General features: G+C 41.0%; 1 protein-coding gene across 1 annotated transcript in view; it reads right to left on the bottom strand.

Annotated features, from left to right (window-relative positions):
• Positions 1–21,218, bottom strand: part of GALNTL5 (polypeptide N-acetylgalactosaminyltransferase like 5) — a 110,851-nt gene that overhangs the window by 47,910 nt on the left and 41,723 nt on the right. The window contains exons 3-5 of the mRNA XM_082398980.1: positions 18,048–18,168; positions 8,876–9,042; positions 5,825–5,947 (exon numbers count right to left, since the gene is read on the bottom strand). Of these exons, the coding sequence (XP_082255106.1) occupies positions 5,825–5,947; positions 8,876–9,042; positions 18,048–18,168 (411 nt within the window). The remainder of the gene's footprint in view (positions 1–5,824; positions 5,948–8,875; positions 9,043–18,047; positions 18,169–21,218) is intronic.

Raw genomic sequence — 21,218 nt, 5'->3', positions numbered from 1 at the left:
GGGGATTAGGACGCCTTCTTTGGGGAAGGGCATTATTCTGTCTACCATATTAGGCAACAAAATCGTCTCTCATTCTGTGTGAATGGCAAGCAACAATGCAAGCTCTCAACAGCGTGATAGATTTTGTTAACCTTTTGCTTTTAGGACGGCAGTTGAATCTACACCTCATCTCTGCCATCTTGGCCGCTTGCTGACCATCTAGGCCAATTCAGCAGAAGATACTCCATTCTCACCCCCAGATTGCCCTGTATTTATTCCCCCAAACTTCTTCTTCCACTGTGGACTACCCTTTTACCCTTTCCACAGTTTTCTTATTTAAAGTAAATTTCCCTACACTAATTTTTTTTCCCACAAAATTCTCCTACAGACCTTCTTGCCTTATGTAAGCCCGAACTCTCCCTAGAAGATGCTATTTCCCCAGCAACATTACTGATAGAAAGTTCCTCCTTTTCCTCCCCGACTGCATGGATCCTTGGGTCCAGGACAACATCGGCATTTCCCAGCTACTTATGGCTGCCTCTGAACCATAATATTTCTGCTCCCACGCAAAAAAAAAAAGTCCCCTTTCCTTTAGATTCAGGCCATCTGATTATAGCTTCTCTTTCTCACCTTGTCTCCACTTTGCAAAACCCTCACCTTCTAATTCTCCCTGATGGAATTATGCCCCCAGTTGCTGTCATTTTCCTTCCTGCCCGAGGGCACAGCACACGGCTCGTCACAGCTGTCTCAGCTACTGCAATTTATTTATTTACTTATTTATTTGTTTATGCCACCCTGTGGCTTGTGGGATATTAGTTCCCCGACCAGGGATCGAACCCGTGCCCCTTGCAGTGGAAGCGTGGAGTCGTCTTAACCACTGGACCGCCAGGGAAGTCTCAGCTACTGCAATTTAAGGGCAACTTCAGTCATCACGTGGGCAGTAGCACCCACACAGTTGAGTAGACAGGTAGCCATAAATATTACAAAAAAAAAAAATCCATCAGAGGAAGGATGACAGAGAGGAATAGGGGCTTGCTGTTTTGTACAGGGTGATTTCGAAAGGCCTCTCTGATAAGGCGACATGTGTTTACAGAGAACTGAACAAAGTGAAGTAACAGGTCATGCAGGTGTCTGGAAGAACAACATTCCAGGGGGGGAAATCACACGCAAAGCCTCTGAGATAGAAGTATAGTGGGTAAGTTTGAGGAGCAGCAAGAAGGTCAGTGCCGCTGGGGTAGAGTGAAGGGGAGGTGAGTAAGCGATGAGGTCAGAGCAATAGCGGGGAACGAATCTGAAGCCTCTAGAAGAGATAGAGTGATGTCATGAGAATGCGAATATCAGCTCCTCGGGAAGCTAACACAACTCTAAACCTGCAAGTACACGTTAGCATTGTATGAAAACCGATTACCCATGTTCAATGCGTACACTTTATTTTATGTAAATTGTTATCTCAATAGAGTTGATAAAAATTTTTTAAAAAAGAATAAATGTTCACGGACAGCACATAGGAGGTGCTAGATAAATCCTTGATTGGAGGAGTGCCTACATGAATAGTTAATGACGGGTCACAAGCTCTTGCCTCACCTGCCCACACCCCAGGATGGCACAGTTTCTAATCCTGGAGCAAAGCCTAGCCTAGGCAGCCTACATCACAGGGCAGGGGGCGGGGGGCAGCAAATATAGACTGACTGATAGATATAGCAAGCACTGACAAAATTACTATTTATGTCAAGTCAAATTAGATGAATAAGAATACAGTGTATTTGACCAACAAAATTAGATATATATAAAACCTACAGCCAAAAAGAGAAAATTTATTCTTTTCAAATACACATAGATGTTTTGAAACTCTGACCCAGCTTTAAGACACAAAGGAGATCGCAACAAAACAACAGACCAGAAATTCTAAACATGATACACTTAAGCTAGTAATCAGCAATTAAAAGACAATTTAGAAAAATCCCTTATGTTTGGGGACTTCCCTGGTGGTCCAGTGGCTAAGACTCTGCGCTCCCAATGCAGGGGGCCCGGGTTTGACCCCTGGTCAGGGAACTAGATCCCACATGCTGCAACTAAAAGAGATCCCACGTGCCGCAACTAAAAACCCCACATGCACAACGAAGATCCTGCGTGCCGCAACTAAGACCTGATGCAGCCAAATAAACAAATATAAAATAAATGTTTTTTAAAAAATCCCTTATGTTTGGAAACTTTAAAATTCACTTAAAAAAATACCTGGATTATAGAGGAAACCAAAAATGATACCAGTGCCTGGATAGTTTATAGGCCAGTTTTATGTAATTTTCCAAATATCTACATAATCTGCCTTATGTAGATATTCAGAAAAAAGAAAAAGAGGAAAAACCATACATTTCATTCTATGAGTCTAATAAAGCAAAGTATCAATGTAAGAAAACAGTACCAAAAAAAAAAAAAAAAGAAAATTCTAAGCCTCTCTTAATTTTCAACGTAGATGATGTGTGTGTGTGGCGGGGGAAGGGATGGAGAGGAAGTGAGATTATGTATGAATGGAGTGGGTGTTGTAAGATATTAACATCTAGTGAATCTAGATGAGGGTATAGAAGTGCTCTGTGGGTTTGAAAATTTCTCAACTAAAAAATTAATAAGACTTCTTCTCCTTAAAAAAAACACAACTCTATGGCAGTGTTACGGGTTGAATTATGTCCTCCCCAAAAGACATATTCAAGTCTGAACCCCTAATATCTCAGAATGTGACTTTATTTAGAAATAGGGTGTTGCAGATGTCATTAGTTAAGATGAGGTACTACTAGAGTAGGGTGGGTGCTTAATCCAATATGACTGGTGTCCTTAGTCCCACGGGGAGAAGGCCATGTGACCACAGAGACAGGGACCGAAGGGAAGCTGCTGCAAGCCAGTGATTGACGGCCACCAGCAGAAGCTGCGAGAAACACGGAAGGACCCGCCCCTACAGCTTTGAGAGAGACCGTGGCCCTGCTGACACCTTGATTTTGGACTTCTGGCCTCCAGAATTGTGAGGCAGTAAACTTCTGTTATTTTAAACCAGCTGGTTTGTGGTACTTTGTTATGGCAGCCCCAGGAAACTAATATTGGTAAATACAATATTTAAGTGAAAATTTAGAATTGTTCCTATTAAAGTTAGGAATAAGGAAAGGATGACCTACTATCGCCACTCCAATTCAATGTTAGAGAGGAAGAGGGAAAATTGTCTATTTTCAGTTGACAGAAAATGCAAGAGAGGGACTTCCCTGGTGGTGCAGTCGTTAAGAATCCACCTGCCAATGCAGGGGACACGGGTTTGAGCCCTGGTCCAGGAAGATCCCACGTGCCGAGGAGCAACAAAGCCCGTGTGCCACAACTACTGAGCCTGCGCTCTAGAGCCCGCGAGCCACAACTATTGAAGCCCACCCGCCTAGAGCCTGTGCTCCGCAACAAGAGCAACCACTGCAATCAGAAGCCCGCGCACCGCAATGAAGAGTAGCCCCCGCTCGCTGCAGCTAGAGAAAGCCTGCGTGCAGCAACGAAGACCCAATGCAGCCAAATATTAAAAAAAAAATTTTTTTAAGTATCTCATTCCTATATACCAGTAATTAGAAAATGCAACAGGAAGATCCCAAATCACAATTTAAAAAACACAAGAAACCAAGATAAACAGGAATAAATCTTTGCACATGGTATCTATGGAGAAAATGACAAAACATTATTGAAAGAATATAAAAGTAGATCTGAATAAATGTCCATGAATGGGAAGACATCATTAAAAAGATGTAAATTCTCTCCCATTTTAATCTGTAAACTCCACGCAATTCCAGTGAAAATCTCAATAGATTTTTTGTGGAACTTAATGGGATGATCCTAAGTTAAGACGATTTTGCAGAATGACATGGAAATATTTGACCTACAAGTTATAAAAACATCTTATCAAGCTATCCTAATCAAGAGAGGGTGTGATTAGCCTTAGAAATACACAGATACAATAATAGAGAGAAGAGAGAAGCCAGAATCAAATGCAGGAATATACAGATGTAAGTGATAGAAGTAGCACTGTAATCTATGAAGAAAGACTGCACTATTTAATGAATGGCATGGAGATAACTGGTTAGCCATAAAGGATAAATGACATTAGATTCTTACCTTACACCATTCCCAGAACAATCAATTCTAGGTAGGTTAATAATATAACGTAAAAAAGCAAAATTTTAAAAAATGTAGAATATCGTCATGATCATGGAGTAAGGAAGAATCTCTTAAACACGACACAAAAATCATAAAGAAAAATATTGATAAATCTGATTTTTTTTTTTTGCCTGCATTGTGTCTTTGTTGCTGCACGAGGGCTTTCTCTAGTTGCGGCGAGCGGGGTCTACTCTTCGTTGAGGTGTCTGGGCTTCTCATTGCAGTGGCTTCTCTTGTTGTGGAGCACGGGCTCTAGGCGCGTGGGCTTCAGTAGTTGCGGCACGCAGGCTCAGTAGTTGTGGCTCACGGGCTCTAGAGCACAGGCTCAGTAGTTGTGGCACACGAGCTTAGTTGCTCCACGGCATGTGGGATCTTCCCGGACCAGGGATCGAACCCGTGTCCCCTGCATTGGCAGGCGGATTCTCAACCACTGCGCCACCGGGGAAGCCCAGGTTTTGCTTTTATTTGGCCTTCTACTCAATAAGGAAATAGCCTTGCTAAAGAACAGAGGCATTTCCTCAGATTGCCACATGGCCTGATGAAAGACCCTTAAACATTACCCATCGCCTTTTGTCCTAGTTTAATATTCTGCAAACAACCCTCTGATCATTCGGGTTTCCAGGAAGCTTGAAAGCCAGAATGCTCGGATTCCCCGCGGGACTCAGTCCGTTCCCCAGGAACCGCCCTTGGCGAGGATGTGGCTGCCTGGTCCAAAGTGATGGCCCCCTCCCTGGGGGGCAGAGGGTGTCCTCATCCCTGTCTGGTCCCCTCACCTGGGCCAGGTGGGACCTCTCTGCACTGCCCCTGAGTGTGCCGCTCAGATCTCCCTTCAAGAGAACCTGCCATGAGGAGGGGGTCTGACAGCTTCCAAAGCTTTGGGATCTTCTGCAGTATACACACCAAGGCCATGCCCTCCCAGGTGGCTCCCAGCCAATCACTAAGCACACTGGGGGGGGGGCAGGCGGGGGATGAACAAGAGCTGGGCCACTGGGGCGCCCATGCAGGACTCCTCCAATGGGCGGTCTTTGCTCTCGGGCTCCCCACCAGCCCCTGGGAGCCTTTCTGGGAGCCCGCAGCAGACTGAAGGGCTTGCAACCTTCCCTTCCTTCCCTGCCTCTTTCCACAGGTGTCAGGCCAGAAGCTTCTGGTCCACGCTTTTCCCTCTCCCCTTTATCCTTCACAGACATTTCTCCGTAAACACACCTCCCATTTCGTCTTGGCCTCTGCTTGCCAGAGGCCCTGAACTGACACCCTCCTAGCTTCAGAGTTCCCCGTGGGCCGGCAGCTGCTTCACAGCCCCACTCTCCCCATGAAGTCTTGCTTTCCGCTCCCCTTACGTGGTTCCCAAGAGCACCCCAGTGGGCTCCCTGCATGTATTTAAAACTCCATCCCAGAGTTTGTACCTGGGGGAACTCATCCTGCAACAGGAGGCTGACGTTATGACCCCTGCAAAAGAATATCCTCTATTTGAAATAACAAATTAACATTTTGAAGCAGGATCTTTTCAGAGTCAAAAGAAGATGAAAGACTCATATGGCTGAAATATATTTCCACTCTTCTGCTTACGCCAGTGGAGACATGGAGGGTCTCCATGAGGATGACTTCCATACAGACAGAAAGATCTCTGTGACGCAGACACAGGGTCATGTTCCCGACGACATGTTCATACCTGAAGCACGTGAAGCTCCAATCAGCCTTGCTCGAATCAGTCCCTCTCTCTTTTTGTTTCGTATTAATTTAATCTTTCCCCGAAAAATTTCCAGGTGATAGTCTAGTTTCTCTTTCAGATCATCTGGAAAAAAAGTCAACATTGACAATTGTAAACTATAAGTACAGAAATTAAACCAATTTCTCACAATTTTGATTGATTCCTAAAAACTACGCTATTCCACGGACGTTCTAACCTTAAAAGAAAATTTTATCAGACGAACGTGCATAAAATGTGAACAAAACGTGAACAAAAAGAGATTCAGCATTGAAATCAACTGCAAACATCCTTCTGTGTTTCTAGTGAAATACCTCTATTTTAATAAATCACTATTAAAATTTTAATAGAAAAAGCATGAGTTTAATAGAAACTCTTTTCTTTTTAATAGAAAAAGCATGAAAAAGCATAGGCAATTTGACTTTATTATTAACAATCGTGCTCTTAACTCTGTAATAATTCCCAGGCAGGTTATCACACCACTCGAGTCTCAGTTTCCTCATCTGTGAGAAGGCAGACGTACCATATTCCTTGCAGGTCTGCAGTGAGAGGAAGAAATCCATCACCGAGCACACAGCCTGGTACCTAACAGTCACTCAATACTTGGAGGTTAATATGAAGTCGTCTCTGGTGAGATGGATACAGGTGCCTCAGAGGTTTAAACTCCTAAGTCCTAGGAATCTGGATCAAGAGGCTGGGGAACAACAGAAGCAGGTTCATTGTAGCCTCGTCAGAAGGAGGGATCTCTTTCCTTGTCTTTAAAAAGAGCGCCAGGGCCCTGCCCAGAGGCAGACTGCAGGCCGCACAGCTTTGCTTGTAGGGCAGGCGCAGCATCTCAGCTCAGATGTCTGCAAACCCCTCCCCACATCCGGGACCCAGAGGAGCTCTGTGTGGCAGACCTAGGAGTAAATAAGGCCGTTCTGGCAGCGGTCATCGCTGACATGAAGTGGAGGGTTTGGGTCCTTCAGAAGGTGGTCGTGTCGTTGGCTTGTAGTCGAGCGGGACCAGGACGCTGAGAAAGGTGGACAGGAGCAGGTCAGCTCTGGACATGCCTCTCGTGTAACTCAGTGGGGGCAGCTGTCTGGGCCCCTGACCCCTGCTGTCCCAAGCTGAGGGACTCCATCAGCAGTACCAGCTGCTATGAGCTAGAAAAGACTAGCTACAGTTGAAGGAAGTTCTCCTAGAGCCCACGTGAAATCACTGCGGATTTAAAGCAGGGGTACATCGATCCTGAGCTTCATCAGGACTACAGGACACCCCATTTCCTGTTTGAGGTTCTGTGTGGGTCCAAGACTAAGCTCCTTGGTGGGGGGCGTGAAATGACCACCGACCAGGTGACCGTGGATCCAGGAGGAGAAGCAGTGTCCGGTCCAGCAGTCCAGCCATCCCTCAGCCATCAGCAGTGAGTCTTCTGATGCCTAAAGAACATCTGAGGAAGTCACCAGGTATGTCTCTGAGCTCTTGGCATAGTTCTGAAAGGCTGTGGGAGGTTCCCCGGTCATCCTGGAATTGCATCTCCGTGGGAGGATCCTTGTCCTTCTGGGTGAGAAGTTAGAACTCCACAGTCCAGCAAAGACCCCACCCTGCTGCCTGCGCATGGCTTTACTGGGGCCTTCTTGCCCCACACGTGGCCAGATGTGTTGCTCAGGGTACTGGTCAGATAAGGAACCTGGCCATCCCTCCACATCCCCTCCTAGGCACAAGACCAGAAATAAACAGTACTGGACCCCTCTGATTTGCGCGGCTCTCACACAAATAATGTCATACGTGATAGTGCCTGGTAAATGAGTGGAATTCCTAAATGTAGCCGACATTAGCTTGAGTTCCCTTTCACTTTTGAGTTGATGCATCTACAGTTATTTCTCCGAGGTGAACCTCCCGGGACATCTTCTTTCCTTCCTCTGCCTGTTCTTCTTCCTCCTGTTTCTCCTCCTCTTTTTCTGTCCCAGCCCATAGTGGGTCAGATTCACGGTGGATTAGGTAAACTGTTAGGTAGAAAACTTATCCAATACAGATACATTGCTTCCATGAGAAATGCACCTCACAGGGAACCTGCAGACTTCAAAGAGCTTATCCTTAATCTGGGCCCTCTTGGCTTGCCTGAGGTTTGTAATTAAGTTGTAAAATAGACAGCTAATCTCAAATGCTAAATGGAGTTAATCAGATTTTGTTCTAGTATCATAGTTCTTTAAAACCAGTGAACACGGAGGAATAAGCCATTAAGTGTAGTTGGCGTGATTAGAATTCTTTCATGTAAAGTACCTGGATTGTGTCATTCCCCTGCATTAATAAGCCTTGGAATCGTTCCCCATTTTCTCCAAATAAAATTCAAACAATGCCTTCATGAGGGGCTGCCCTTTTACGTTTCTGGTTTCAGGCCTGCCCCCTCTCTCCTAACACTATACTCATACATAATCTACATAAAATACAGAACTATTCCAAACTCACCATGTTTTCTCTTGCCTCTGGGCCTTTATAATGCCATTTCCTCTGCCTAAAATACTTTTTCCTTCCTCTCCATCGATATAAGCCCAACTCAGCCTTCAGACCTCAGTTCAGATAGCACTTTTTAAAAAAATTTACTTTACTGAAGTATAGTTGATGTACAATGTTGTGTTAATTTCTACTGTACAGCAAAGTGATTCAGTTATACGTACACATATTCTTTTCCATGATGATTTATCACAGGATATTGAACATAGTTTTCTGTGCTATACAGTAGGACCTTGTTGTTTATCCATCCTATATGTAATAGTTTGCTAGATATCACTTCTTGAACGTCATGCATGACCTCTAAAGACCAGCTTGCCCCTACATTTGTTTCATGGAAGCACTAACCGTCCCATTAGCCCAACACCATAAGGACAGGGACCAGCTCTCACATCACCACGAGTGCACCAAAGTGCCTGCCTCAAAACCCACCGAAAAATGTTCTTTGTATAAAACAACTCAAGTGCCACAGAGATAGCGCTGCCTTCAAAGTAGATTAGATAGGTGATTAGTGTCTTATCTTACCAAATTCACTCATGTCATCTACCAAAATAACTTCTTCAAGGATACGCTGTGGAGTGAGAGTCATGACACTGGACACTGTCCGGAACAAGGCATTAAATTCTTCATTGTGGAAACAAATGACAATGCTGGCAGTAGGCAGGTTGGATGGGTACTGTTTTTTATGACACCTGCAGGCATAAGCAAGAGGAAGAAAAAATTCATCTAAAAGCCTTAGATGTTTTGAGGACTCATTCAAACACCTTTCTTTATTCACATTTTTTCCTCTTTATTCCTTTAATCAATGATTATGATAATAAGGCGACAGTACATTTAAAATACAAAAATTAAGATACAAAAATTTCTTTAATTTTTAATTTCTTTTAAATTTTTAATTTTTAATTTCTTTTCTTATGTTGTTCTAATATTTTCTAAATCATTCCTCCCTTCTTTATGCCAGTAATAATTGCTTTTTCCTGAGACTGCTTTGATAATATTAGTTCTGTTTTGAACATAGTCTAAACACAAATTATACCTATATTTTTGGTTTCTATCATAAAAACAAATTAATAAGCTTATATGCACTGAAAGGTTCAAATTAACTTTACTGTTCTATCTTCAAAGAAAATCCATGTGTTGTTCTTACATTTGTGTAGTCTATTGCAACAAAGAAATGTAATGGATATGGTGTAATTAGATTTCTTCCAAGGCTTTGACAAAAAATGTTTTACTATTTTTTTGTGCACTTGAGAGAAGAATAGACCCTGAATTCCAGTAATACTAGTTTTTAGCTGTTAAGTATTGTTTGGATTGCTATATTATTTGGTTGTATTTTGAAATATTTTGGTTGTAAATGACAAACCCACTGGAACTAGCTTAAGCATAAGAAAGAGGTTCAAAAAAAGGACCCAAATGTCCCACAGGACCTAGCAACAGGCAGGAACCTGGAGCCTCCAAGAGCAATTCTTTTTTTTTTTAAAAACTTGTATAACTGTGCCTTGATTTCTTTTTTTTTTTTTAATTTATTTATTTACTTATTTATTTATGGCTGTGTTGGGTCTTCGTTTCTGTGCGAGGGCTTTCTCTAGTTGTGGTAAGCGGGGGCCACTCTTCATCGCGGTGTGCGGGCCTCTCACTATCGCGGCCTCTCTTGTTGCGGAGCACAGGCTCCAGACGCGCAGGCTCAGTAATTGTGGCTCACGGGCCCAGTTGCTCCGTGGCATGTGGGGTCTTCCCAGACCAGGGCTCGAACCCGTGTCGCCTGCATTGGCAGGCAGATTCTCAACCACTGCGCCACCAGGGAAGCCCTCCAAGAGCAATTCTAACCAGAGGCTTGAGAGCCACCTGGACATGCTCGATTGCTGCTCTTGTCTTTACATCTGGGAATAATTATAATGATAACAATAACTACATCAACCTACCTCATAGGTTGTGAAGTTTCAATGAATTAAAATATGTAAAATGCTCAGGTCAGTGCCTTGCAGTCAGTATTCTACAAGGCTCCTTACATGGCTCTTATTCTCTCTCTGCAACCTGGCTTGTTTTCCCTCCTTTACCCCACAGAGCGGGAAATGCGGCTGACGTCAGCATGTCCTACAGTCCAGCATCCAAGGAGAAACTGGTAAGACTTCCCCCTTCCCCAAAATTCACAGGACAGGATTCACTGGCTCAGTTTGGCTTAGGTGCCCATCATGGCCAGATAGTGGGGTCAAAATAGAAAGTCACTCTACGCACTGCCACCGTGTGAAAAGGGAGTAATGGGTAGGAAACCCCAGGGAAGGATGTGTTGGGCAGGCAGCCCCACAGGGATCCTGGACAGATTTTCAGGATATTTATGGATTGATGTCACCATGGAAGAAGAAGACCTTGTGCTGGTCAACATTTTTATCCAAGAGTAGATGAAGATACAGAAGACATGTTTACCGGGTGGAAACGGACTCGTGCTTCAAGGAATGAGAATATGAGATAACAGAACCAAGAAAAGACCTGAGAGGATAGGAAAAGGGGGCGAGTGCTCTGGGCTGCACGTGGCCTAAAACGTCAGGTGGGAAAATGTGGCCTCACAGAAACAGATAGGATTAAAAGGCTTGCATTCCAGTAGGATCACTGTGTGACCAAAGAGCAAGTAGATGAGACACAGAGAGAGAGAGGATGCCCCCAAATAGAGAGAGACGGTGGTCCAGGGCGAACTCAGGCTACTCAGATCAATCTCTAGGATTACACTTAGTCCTGGGTATATCGTTTTCAGAAAACTATAAACTGAGTCCCTTCGGAGGAACGGGACAATGATACTGAAGGAGGCTGAAACCACGTCACACATGGTTACACCCCTAAGAGAAGCCTAATGTGTATGGGTTTCTCTAAAATTAATTGATAGGGGCTTCCCTGGTGGCGCAGTGGTTGAGAATCCGCCTGCTAATGCAGGGGACATGGGTTCGAGCCCTGGTCCGGGAAGATCCCACATGCCGCGGAGCAACTAAGCCCGCGCGCCACAACTACTGAGCCTGTGCTCTAGAGCCCGTGAGCCACAACTACTGAGCCCGCGGGCCACAACTACTGAAGCCTGCGCACCTAGAGCCCGTGCTCCGCAACAAAAGCCACAGCAATGAGAAGCCTGCGCACTGCAACGAAGAGTAGCCCCTGCTCACCGCAACTGGAGAAAGCCCGCATGCAGCAATGAAGACCCAATGAAGCCAAAAATTAAAAAAATTAAAAAAAATCAAATCCTAAAAGAATAATCCACAATTCATTCTACAAGGCCAACATTACTCTGATAACAAAACCAGACAAGGACAGTCAGGACAAATACAAATTGATAGCCCTCACAAACACTGATATAAAATTCCAAACAAAATTTCAGCAAATCAAATTCAATAATATATAAAAAGGATAATGCATCATGACCAAGTAGGGGATAGCCCATAAATATAACCTCTGTTTAACATTAGAAAATCAACATAATTTACCATCTTCACAAACTAAAGATACACACATCTCAATACACAGAAAAGGATGTGCCAGAATTCAACAGCCGCCTGGCGAAAAATTCTCAGCAAACTAGGAATAGAAGGGAACTTCCTAAACCTGAGAAAGAACATCTGTGAAAAACCTAAAGATAACATCATACTCACTGATGAAAAGCTGAGAGTTAAGAGCAAGAACACAGCAAGGCTGCCCAATTTCACCTCTGCTATTCAACATTGTATTAGAGGTTTTAGCCAGTGCAGTAAGAAAAAGGAAAGCATGCCAACTAGAAAGGAAGAAGTAAAAGTGCATAGGTCATGCCCATCTACATAGAAAATCCAATAGAGATATCTTTGTGATCTTGGGCTAGGCAAAAGTAAATTAAAAAATAGAATAGGGCTTCCCTGGTGGCGCAGTGGTTGAGAATCTGCCTGCCAATGCAGGGGACACGGGTTCGAGCCCTGGTCTGGGAAGATCCCACATGCCGCGGAGCAACTAGGCCCGTGAGCCACAATTGCTGAGCCTGCGCGTCTGGAGCCTGTGCTCCGCAACAAGAGAGGCCGTGACAGTGAGAGGCCCGCGCACCGCGATGAAGAGTGGCCCCCACTTGCCGCAACTAGAGAAAGCCCTCGCGCAGAAACGAAGACCCAACACAGCCATAAATGAATGAATAAATAAATAAATGAATAAATTAAAAAATTAAAAAAAAACAGAATAAAATTAAACAATTGGACTCCATCAAAATTAAAAACTTCTGCTTTTCAAAAGGCACTGTTAAGAGAACGAAAAAACAAGCCATAGACTAGGAAAATATACGTGTAATCATCAATATGATAAAGATCTTATACCAAAATATACTAAAAAATTCTCAAAACTCAATAATAAGAGAACAATCCAATTTTAAAATGGGCAAAATTTAAACTTCAATAAAGAAGATACACAGATAGCAAATAAACACATAAATAGATCGCAACATCATTAGACATCAAGAAAATGCCAATTAAACCACAATGAGATCCCACTACACACCTATTAGAATGGCTAAAATTCAAAATACTGGCCATACCAAGTGTTGGCAAAGATGTGGAAGAACTGGAAATCTCATTCATTGCTGATGGGAATGTAAGATAGTACAACTATTTTAGGAAAATGGCAGTTTCTTAAAAAATTAAACATACACCCTAAGATCTAGCCATTCCACTTGTAAAATATTTACATAAGAGAAAAAAGAACATCTGTTATGCAAAACTTGTCTTAAGAATATTCATACCAACTTTATTTGTAATAGGCAAAAACCGGAAACAATCTGTCCTATCAACAGATGAAAGGATAAACAAATTGTAGTACATCCGTACAGTAGAGCACTACTCAGCAATAAAAAGGAACTCCTTGCGACAACATGGCTAAATTTCAAAATAATTATGCTGCGTAAATTTTATTTATATAAAATTCTAGAGAAGAAAAATGAGCCTATGGCTGAGCAATCTCATTCCAGAAATCTTTACTCCATACATACTAACATGAGGGCATAAAAATATGTGTACAAGAGTGTTTATTACATCACTTTTGAAAAGCTGAAAAATTAAAAACAACCAGGATTTCTCTTAATGGGGAAACTGTATATTTATACAATGGATAACTGCTCTCAACTGTTAAAATGAATGAGGCAAATTTTATGTGTAATGCTTTGAAAAAGTTCTCCACGATATGTTGTTAAGTTAAAAAAAACACATTATAGAATATACAATGTAAAGTCCATTTTCATAAAAATGATATGATTATATTGTATGCTTACTGTCTACTTATAAATACGTGTATGTGTCTATACATTTTGGAAGGATATACACTAACATCCTGACAGCGATGATCTCTCTGTGTCAAGTGGGGGGAAAATAGTTAGGTGACACCTTATGCATTAAGACAGAAGAAAAATCCCTAGGATCATGTGTGTTTTTACTTTCCCTTTTTATGCTTTTTTATATTTTCCAGGTTTTTCACAATTAACATTTCAAAGAAATCTGCACCTTTATTAATTACAAGAGGATAAATGGTAATTTTACTGTGCAGAAAATCTGAGAGTCGTTTTAATCAAGTGATCAAATTAACTTCACCACAAGTCACTTCACCAGTACTGGGACAAAGAGACATCGTGTGCCTTTTAATACAATGTGCTGAGAAGGATATGACATTCCTTCCATGGTATTCCTGTCAAAAATGCATGACCCGGATTTGATCACAAGGAAACATCAAACTCAAATTGAGGAGCATTCTACAAAATAACTGGTTAGATCTCTACAACTGTCACAGTCGTGGAAGATAAAGACTTAGGAACAGTTTCAGATGAAAGGAAACTCAGGGAACAGGAACCCTGCACACAGTCTGTAGTCCTGGGTTAGATCCTTCCAGAAAGAGGACAATAGTGGGTTAAGTGTAAAAACTTGAATACCGTCTGTACATTCGCTAATGGTATTGTATTGTTAATTTGCTGGTTTTGTTTATTGTTCTGGTTCTGAGGGTATGGACGATGTTAGCATTTGGGGAATCTAAGAAAATGCTAGGCAGGAATTCTATGAAATATTTTTGCAACAATTTTGTAAGTCTGAAATTATTTCAAACTTTAAAAGTTGAGAAATAAATAGAATTGGAAAACCAATCAACAAAAAATCTATTCTTCAAAGATTTGTATCAAGTATTTCTCTAGTTCAGTGAAAATAATAATATGAATTTTAAAGAAAAGCAAAGCTGAAATGGAAATTCCATTTAATGGAATGATGTAATTACTATAATAATGGCTGAAAATCTGCTGGATTCTAGATATTAGTAGTTACTCCTAATAGTTAACATATATTTTAAACACAGAAGTGTATTTCGTACAGAATTGAATTTCCTATTAACAAAGTTAATATTCTGAATACTAAAACTGCCAAGTTTGCTTCTTTCTTTGGACAATCTCTTTCTAAACTTCCTGTTTTTCTAACAAATAATCATATGATGAGGGAATGGAAGCAAAGGTGGTTACACTATTTTAGAAAATGAGTTTTAAGAGGAAGAAATGATGGCCTGCCTGGAGAGAAATTCATAACTTGTAAGCATGCAAAAATATTGACCTCCCTTTGCGGTAGTTCAATATTCAATCGAGAAAAAAAGTTGTCCTCTAAATTAAATGTCTACCATGTTTTATGGTTTGAATAAATTTAAATTCTTTTTCTTTCATTATAAGCCAGATAGATTGTGTCATCATGTGCAAACATTATATCTCTTTTTTTCTTCAGTGAAAAATAGTTATTCTTTTTTTTAAATTGAAGTATAGTTGGTTTACAATGTTGAAGCACTACATCTCTTGAATGTGCCATATCATAAGTGATATTTAGCTACCTAGAAACTTTGTTGATTCTTATGTTTGTGGCTTCAAATGTTTGTCTTGTACACAAGTTGCAACAAGACAAAGTGGGTCCCACTTTGCCCTGTTTTTTGGAACATGGCTTTTGTCTCTGTATTACTGGAAGAGGCTTATATTCCTTAAGTACTTCTTATTTAGTAAAGAGAGGATATCATCCCTCTTTGGCTAGAAACCATCAGAACCTAAAATATATTAAAAAGATATTAACACACATTTGCTACAACATGAATGAAACTTGAGGACATTATGCTAAGTGAAATAAGCCAGACACAAAAGGCAACTATTGTATGATTCTGCTTTTATGAAGTACCTAGAGTAGATAAAATTCACAGTGACAGAATGTAGACTGGTGGTTGCCAGGGGACTGGATGGAGGGAAGAGTGGGGAGTAAATGTTTAATGAAGACAGAGTCTCAGTTTGGGATGATGAAAAGTTCTGCAGATGGATAATGGCGATGGCTGTATAACAATGTTAATATACTTAATGCCACCAAATTGTACAGTTAAAAAGAGTTAAAATGGTAAATTTTATGTTATATACAGTTTACCAAAAGTTTTTTAAAAAGGCACTTACACAAACGATTGAAGGAACAATTTTAAAAAAAAAGCAGACTTTGAAGAAAAAAATAGGTAGCTGTCTGAAGCATTTTGTATTAGGAATAAATCTCCCTTTGACCAAAAGTCTTCATTGGTGATTTAATAAAAAGAACTTGTGGGTGATGCAATTCTTGGAAACCTCTAGAACACATTCTGAGCCAAGGAGAAGATATTCTCTACACTATAAGCTCTAGAATTTTGAAGTAGGCTTTTGACATTATCTGACTTCAAGTTCTAAAAACAGGAAACTATATTACAAGACTTCTAATATGCAAAAATTAAAATCTGGTTAGTAAATGTTTAAAAATTAGACCTTACTTGTTTTTAGACCAGTACACTGAAAACTATAAGACATTAACAAAAGAAATTGAAGGAGATGGAAAGATATTCTATGCTCATGGATTGGAAGAATTAATATTGTTAAAATGTCCATATTTCCTAAAGCAATCTACAGGTTCAATGCAATCCCTATCAAAATTACAATGGCATTTTTCACAGAAATAGAACAAACAATCCTAGAATTTGTGTGGAATTACAAAAGACCCCAAATAGCCAAAGCAATCTTGAGAAAGAAGAACAAAGCTGGAGGACTCATGCTCCCCGGTTTCAAACTATATTACAAAGCTATTGTAATAAAAACAGTATGGTACTGGCATAAAAAGACACACAGATCAATGGAGCAGAGTAGAAAGCCCAGAAATAAACCCACACATGTATGGTCAATTAATTTACGACAAAGGAGCCAAGAATATACGATGGGGAAAGAACAGTCTCTTCAATAAATGGTGCTGGAAAAACTGAACAGCTACATGCAAAAGAATGAAACTGGACCTCTATCTCACACCATACCCTCAACTTAACTAGAAATGAATTAAATGAATATAAGACCTAAAACCATAAAACTCCTGGAAGAAAAGATAGGCAGTAAGCTCCTTAACATCAGTCTTGATTTATTTGGATCTGACACCAAAAGCAAAGGCAACAAAAGCAAAAATAAATAAGTGGGACTACATCAAACTATAAAGCTTCGCACAGCAAAGGAAACCTTCAACAAAATGAAAAGGCAACCTACTGAATGGGAGAAAATATTTGCAAATCATATATCTGATAAGGGGTTAATACCCAACATATGTAAAGAACTCATACAACTCAATATTGAAAAAACAAACAAACAAACCAATCTGATTAAAAAATGGGCAGAGGATCTGAATAGACATTTTTTCCAAAGAAGACATACAGATGGGCAACAGGCACATGAAAAGATGCTCAGCATCACTAATCATCAGGGAAATGCAAATCAAAACCACAATAAGATATCACTTCACACCTGTTTGAATGGCTCTTATCAAAAAGACAAGAGGTAACAAGAGTTGGTGAGGATGTGGAGAAAAGGGAACCCTTGTGCACCTTTGGTAGGAATGTAAATTGGTGCAGCCACTATGGAAAACCAGTATGGAAGTTCCTCAAAAAATTAAAAATTGAACTGTCATATGATCCAGCAATTCCAATTCTGTGTATTTACCTGAAGAAAACAAAAGCACTAACTCAAAAAGATACATGCACCCCCATGTTCATTACAGCATTATTTACAAGCCAAGACATGGGAGCAATCTAAGTGTCCATGGGTGGATGAATAAAGAAAAGGTAATATATATCTATATAGCTATATCTATATGTTATATATCTACATCTATATCTATATATATAATTCAGCCATAAAAAATGAGGAAATCTTGCCATTTGCAATAACATGAATGGATCTTGATGGCATTATGCTAAGTGAAACAAGTCAGAGAAGAGAAAGACAAATACCATATGCTCTCACTTACATGTAGAATCTCAAACAAACAAAACACAATCCACGCCCCCCCCCCTAAAAAAAACAAGCTCAAGATACAGAGAACAGATTGGTGGTCACCAGAGGCAGAGGGTGGGTGAAACGGGTGAAGGAGGTCAAAAGGTACAAACTTCCAGTTATAAAATAAATGTCACAGGGATGTAATGTATAGCATGGTGACTGTAGTTAATAATACTGTACTGCATATTTGAAAGTTACTAAGAAAGATCTTACAAGTTCTCATCACAAGAAAAAAATCTTTTTTGGATTTATGTATAGTGACCGATGTTAACTAGACTTACTGTGATGATCATTTTGCAACATATACAAATATCAAATCATTATGTTGTATATCTGAAACTATGTAATATGTAAAAAAAAATATCAGGAGGAACATACATTTTATTCCTGGTATCTGGCACATCTCTGTGGTTGCCCAAGTTTTTACTGATAACGGAATTAAATCCATATTTTGAATATCCATGAATAAGTTCTGGGTCCGAATAGTTAAAATCCTTACCTGCAAGAAAAGGTATTAGTCACATAAGTATAGGTTTACTACCATCACGTTGATAAAAGACAATAACAACTATATCCTGAATTCACTCCTTTTATAACATGTCAGAGTAGCTTTCCTGGAACCTAAACTACTCCCAGAAGACAAGGTTAAAATCAAAGTATTCACACAAGTCAAAGCAGATTCCTTAGCAAAGTAAGAACAACAAGCTACCCTAGAGTCATTCAGTTTCTCCAGAGAAGGAAGTGCTCAGCCTCCTTGGTCCCATCATGATTTGCAACTGTCGTGTGAAATTATATTAACTGAGGGATTTAGGGAAGGTGGGAGAATGGGAGCTGAAGCCCCTCTCCCAAATCTCTGTTTGAGAGAATAATACAAGATGACAGAGGACAACCCAAACATATCAGTCATAGCAATAAATGAAGTTGGCATAAATTTCCCATTAAAAGATAAAAACTCTTAGATGGTAATAAAAAACCAAATGTAGAGGATTAACCAAGATGGCGGAGTAGAAGGAGGTGCTCTCACTCCCTCTTGCTAGAGCACCAGAATCACAACTGGCTGCTGGACAATCATTGACAGGAAGACCCTGGACTTCACCAAGGAGGATACCCCACGTCCAAGTACAGAGGAGAAGCCACAGTGAGATGGTAGGAGGGGCGCAATCAGAGTAAAATCAAATCCCATAACTGCTGGGTGGGTGACTCACAGACTGGCGAACACTTATACCACAGAAGTCCACCCACTGGCGTGAAGGTTCTGAGCCCCACGTCAGGCTTCCCAACCTGGGGGTCCGGCAACGGGAGGAGGAATTCCTAGAGAATCAGACTTTGAAGCCTAGTGGGAATTGATTGCAGGACTTCCACAGGACTGGGGGAAACAGAGACCCGACTCTTGGAGGGCACACACAAAGTAGTGTGCGCATCAGGACCCAGGGGAAGGAGCAGTGACCCTGGGGGAGACTGAACCAGACCTACCTGCTGGTGTTGGGGGGTCTCCTGCAGAGGCGGGGGGTGGCTCTGTTTCACCGTGGGGACAAGGACACTGGCAGCGGAGGTTCTGGGAAGTGCTCCTTGGCGTGAGCCCTCCCAGAGTCTGCCATTAACCCCACCAAAGAGCCCAGGTAGGCTCCAGTGTTGGGTTGCCTCAGGCAAAACAACCAACAGGGAGGGAACCCAGCCCCACCCGTCAACAGTCAAGTGGATTAAAGTTTTACTGAGCTCTGCCCGCCACAGCAACAGTCAGCTCTACCCACCACCAGAGCCCCCCATCAAGCCTCTTAGATAGCCTCAACCACCAGAGGGCAGACAGCAGAAGCAAGAAAAACTACAATCCTGCAGCCTGTGGACCAAAAACCACAGTTACAGAAAGATAGACAAGATGAAAAGGCAGAGGGCTATGTACCAGATGAAGGAACAAGAAAAAACCCCAGAAAAACAACTAAATGAAGTGGAGATAGGCAACCTTCCAGAAAAAGAATTCAGAATAATGATAGTGAAGATGATCCAGGACCTCGGAATAAGAATGGAGGCAAAGATTGAGAAGATGCAAGAAATGATTAACAAAGACCTAGAAGAATTAAAGAACAAACAAACAGAGATGACCAATACAATAACGGAAATGAAAACTACACTAGAAGGAATCAATAGCAGAATAACTGAGGCAGAAGAACGGATAAGTGACCTGGAAGACAGAATGGTGGAATTCACTGCTGCGGAACAGACTAAAGAAAAAACAATGAAAAGAAATGAAGACAGCCTAAGAGACCTCTGGGACAACATTAAATGCAACAACATTCACATTATAGGGGTCCCAGAAGGAGAAGAGAGAGAGAAAGGACCAGAGAAAATATTTGAAGAGATTATAGTCGAAAACTTCCCTAACATGGGAAAGGAAATAGCCACCCAAGTCCAGGAAGCGCAGAGAGTCCCATACAGGATAAACCAAAGGAGAAACACACCAAGACACATAGTAATCAAAGTGGCAAAAATTAAAGACAAAGAAAAATTATTGAAAGCAGCAAGGGAAAAACGACAAATAACATACAAGGGAGTTCCCATAAGGTTAACAGCTGACTTCTCAGCAGAAACTCTGCAAGCCAGAAGGGAGTGGCATGACATACTTAAAGTGATGAAAGGGAAGAAACTACAACCAAGATTACTCTACCCAGCAAGGATCTCATTTAGATTTGATGGAGAAATCAAAAGCTTTACAGACAAGCAAAAGCTAAGAGAATTCAGCACCACCAAACCAGCTCTACAACAAATGCTAAAGGAACTTCTCTAAGTGGGAAACACAAGAGAAGAAAAGGACCTACAAAAACAAACCCAAAACAATTAAGAAAATGGTCATAGGAACATACATATCGATAATTACCTTAAACGTGAATGGATTAAATGCCCCAACCAAAAGACATAGACTGGCTGAATGGATACAAAAACAAGACCCATATATATGCTGTCTACAAGAGACCCACTTTAGACCTAGGGACACATACAGACTGAAAGTGAGGGGATGGAAAAAGATATTCCATGCAAATGGAAATCAAAAGAAAGCTGGAGTAGCTATACTCATATCAGATAAAATAGACTTTAAAATAAAGAATGTTACAAGAGACAAGGAAGGACACTACATAATGATCCAGGGATCAATCCAAGAAGAAGATATAACAATTATAAATATATATGCACCCAACATAGGAGCACCTCAATACATAAGGCAACTGCTAACAGCTATAAAAGAGGAAATCGACAATAACACAATAATAGTGGGGAACTTTAACACCTCACTTACACCAATGGACAGATCATCCAAAATGAAAATAAATAAGGAAACAGAAGCTTTAAATGACACAATAGACCAGATAGATTTAATTGATATATATCGGACATTCCATCCAAAAACAGCACATTACACGTTCTTCTCAAGTGCGCACGGAACATTCTCCAGGATAGATCACATCTTGGGTCACAAATCAAGCCTCAGTAAATTTAAGAAAATTGAAATCATATCAAGCATCTTTTCTGACCACAACGCTATGAGATTATAAATGA

This window comes from Balaenoptera borealis, assembly GCF_965194805.1.
Source record: "Balaenoptera borealis genome assembly, chromosome: 7".
In the NCBI taxonomy this organism is placed as follows: domain Eukaryota; kingdom Metazoa; phylum Chordata; class Mammalia; order Artiodactyla; family Balaenopteridae; genus Balaenoptera; species Balaenoptera borealis.
Note: the sequence above shows the minus strand (reverse complement) of the source record. Positions and strands in the feature narration are given on the sequence as shown.